Raw genomic sequence first — 3,348 nt, forward strand, 5'->3', positions numbered from 1 at the left:
TCCTAGTCAGTGCCTAATTCTTACAAGTACTTTCCAAGACGACAGTTCATCATTTGACATAATAAGACAAACCACAGCATAGTTCAAAACCCCAACAACATGCAATGTGACTTTAAAACAAAGTGCCTGCTGAAACACGTGAAAGACCGAATAAACTACTTCGTTGTTACCATCAAATCATAGTATCACTGCCCCTTCGCACACACATATTCCCCTCCTCACTCTGCCTTCTTTTGGGGGATAGGGAGAAAGATTGGAATTGAAGTGCGTCAGGCCAAATAATTAGTTTGGAGAAAACCATTCTCCATATTACAGCTCAGTAGAAATATCATCCAACCGTGACAGTAAAAAAACTTCTGTAATGAAACTTTAACATTCCCTAGTCATAAAATCCATACAAAACATGTAAAAAGAGAGACATTCAGACAGCTAAAAGCTTTTTTAACAAAGCGTACTCTCATGTTAAAAAAACAGGACCCAAGTTCAAAGCTATTGCAGAAAGCCCTTTTCTCACCTCCTTACACAGGTTTTAGAGAATCACTGGTAAGTTGTTCAGAAAGCAAATCTTTCCATCATAGTTTTAATAATCTTTACAATACTTTTCCTTTCTCTTTAAGAAATAAAATCAGTAAACATAGTAATTAGACTCTTGTCCTAAAGCAGTATGAGCTGTATATTTTAATCCTCTACATATGCAACTTAATCATGCCCACTGCATATATATCAAGAAGGAAGAGGAAGTTTTACCAGCAAAATTCTTTATTCTCACATGTATTATGTTAATCTTTTCCTACCAGGAGGTAGATTTTCCTAAAATAACATACACTGTCAGCAACAGAGGCACTGAGGCCACGGGTACAAACCAGTTTAAAACAGACAGATATAAAGTTCCACTGAACCTTGAGCACCGTGTTAACACCAGCTTGAATTATGTTCCAGTTTCATTCATTTTCTTCTTCAAATTTTTGCTCAGTTATTGAGACCCTGCAAAAGTTATGCCTTGATGATAACTGGTATGAACTTTCAGTTGAAAAATATGCAGACTAAGAGCATCCTGTAACTCAAGCAGTCAACCACTGCCATTTCCAGGGTCCTGATCTCTAAGATCCAGTTCAGAGAGCGCAAGGTGGAAAAGAAATACTAAGAAGTAAAATCCCAATGGCACTCATGCAGCTCAACATGAAGTTATGCTGACTCTGGCTCTGTCAGAATCTCACTGTTAAACTTCCCATATCAAAGTCTGCTTCTAGTTTTAACACCAGTAGGAAAATGAAATGTGCACTTTTCTTTCTACAAACTTGAAGTGGTCTTAGTCTAAATATCTTAGTACAGGCAAATAACATAAGAAACCAAATCAGCATTTGTAAACCAGCCCCTGCAGTTGTATACACCAGAAGTCTCAGTGTTCTGTTTTCACAACTCCTGCACATCACAAACTATGTTCAGAATGGTATTTTTTTTCACATCCCCGAAACCTGCAATTAAGTAATGTAAAATCTATACAAGTTTTGCAGCCTTACATACAACAGACAAAGTAGTAAGCTGTTACCTACCAGACAGATATTACTGTAAAAAGGTCTTTTTAAGGCAGAAAAAGTAAAAGAAATCTTACACCAGGGTTTTCCAGCTCATCATAATTCTGTTTAACTAGAGCTCAGTGACAGTCTAAGGGATCACTCACTACACTCAGAAAACTGCAGAAAATAAGATCTTACATTCAACGCGAGTAAAACAGATCACCCATTTGTCATTAGGAACAATGCCTTTGGTTTGGGGTTTGTTTTCACATTGTGCTTTCCTTTACAATGCCAAGCCTCAGTAAAGCGTTTGCACTAGAAATTGAATGTGAAGAAGACGATAATTGGTGGCAGCAGCTGGCAGCAGAACCAGACTCACTCTCGGCACCGCTCCTGCTCCCTCTCCCTGCCCAGCGCCTGTCAGTAGGCACAGCCCTGCCAGCCCCTGCTCCTCATGGCTTTCAACACCGCTGCTCTTTTAAGAAAAACCATTTAGACACACTACAGAAATATTTATCTTTGCGATCTCTCCTCGGTCTCATGATCCCGCAAAACACACACACCAACGAGCTCAAAGGCCAAGGCTGCAGCCGCTGCCGCCGGCAGCCCCTTCCGCAGAGCCCCGGGCCGGGTCGATCGGCTCCTGCACCGTTTCGGGCATGTAAACACAAGGAGCCCCACGGGAAAAGTCCCAGCGGTGCGTGTCCCCCGGCCCGGCCGGCGGCACACGGCGGCGGGCTGAGCCGCCCGCCAGCCCCCGGCTGCCGCCCGCCCTGCCCGGCCCGGCCCAGCCCCCGGCCGCGCCCGCCGCTGCTCACCCAGCTTGCCGCGGGACTCCTCCAGCTTCTGGATCTGGTTCTCCAGGAAGAGCACGGCCACCCCGAAGACCAGCACCGCCAGCAGCTGCAACTTGGGCGGCAGCATAATCCTGAGCAGCCCCATGAGCAGCAGCAGCAGCGCCGCCCGCCCGGGATCACGACATAACGCGGGGCCCGGCCGCGCAGGCCGGCGGGAGCCGCCGCCGCCGCCGCCGCAGGGACGGCGCGAGCGAGGGGAGCTGAGGGGAGCACGGCCGGGGGCGCGCGACAGGGCCCGCCGCCGCCGCTCTCACATCGCCCCGCGCAGCGCCCGCCGCCCGGCCCCGCCGCCCCGCGCAGCGCAGCGCCCGCCGCCAACCGCCGCGCGGCGGCCACCAGCGCGCCCCTCCCCCGCCTGCGTGCGCTGCTCGGCAACCGAACGCCCGACCGCGCGCCCGACCGCCGCTGCCGCCGCCACCGATTCCCGGCGGCGGGACACGCCCCCGCGCCCTCCGCCATTGGGCGGTGCTGCCGCCATCCCGCCTCTCCCGCAACTGGATTGGCCCCGCTCAGGCGACGCCCCGCCCACATAGCGTTGACTCCTCCTCCTCCCCCTCAGCGCTGTGCTACCGGACCGAAGCGATGTCCCGCCTACATGCGACCCTTCGTGATTGGGACGCCCTTCTTGAAGTCCCGCCCACCTAGCACTCTCATTGGGCATAAGCACCGAGGCTCTTGGGAAAGACAAAATAATATTGCTCAGATCTGCTGTCAATCGTTGGGGTTGGGGGCCTGCATGACGGTTTGCCGGTTGGCAACAACTCTCCGGAACGAGAAAGGACCTTACATAGGGTTATTTCCGTAATGCCTGACTAAGACTGGGGAACGGCATCTCCTGTAGCCTCGCTGTGAAGCGCTACGCTGAACAGACTAAATAGCGTTGCTGTAAACTTTCCGCAGTGGTTCTGAGTTAGCTGTTTCTGCTCGTGGTGCCGGGGGCTGGGAGCCAGTCTACCCTCTCCCCCATCAGGCAG

General features: G+C 50.8%; 1 protein-coding gene across 1 annotated transcript in view; it reads right to left on the reverse strand.

Annotated features, from left to right (window-relative positions):
- HS2ST1 (heparan sulfate 2-O-sulfotransferase 1) overlaps positions 1-2,647 on the reverse strand; it is a 78,497-nt gene extending 75,850 nt beyond the window's left edge. Inside the window, exon 1 of the mRNA XM_082052998.1 lies at positions 2,336-2,647. Coding sequence (XP_081909124.1) covers positions 2,336-2,459 — 124 coding nt within the window. The 5' untranslated portion in view covers positions 2,460-2,647. The remainder of the gene's footprint in view (positions 1-2,335) is intronic.
- Between the last annotated feature and the right edge of the window lie 701 nt (positions 2,648-3,348).

Source organism: Streptopelia decaocto, assembly GCF_964273445.1.
Source record: "Streptopelia decaocto genome assembly, chromosome: 5".
Taxonomy (NCBI): domain Eukaryota; kingdom Metazoa; phylum Chordata; class Aves; order Columbiformes; family Columbidae; genus Streptopelia; species Streptopelia decaocto.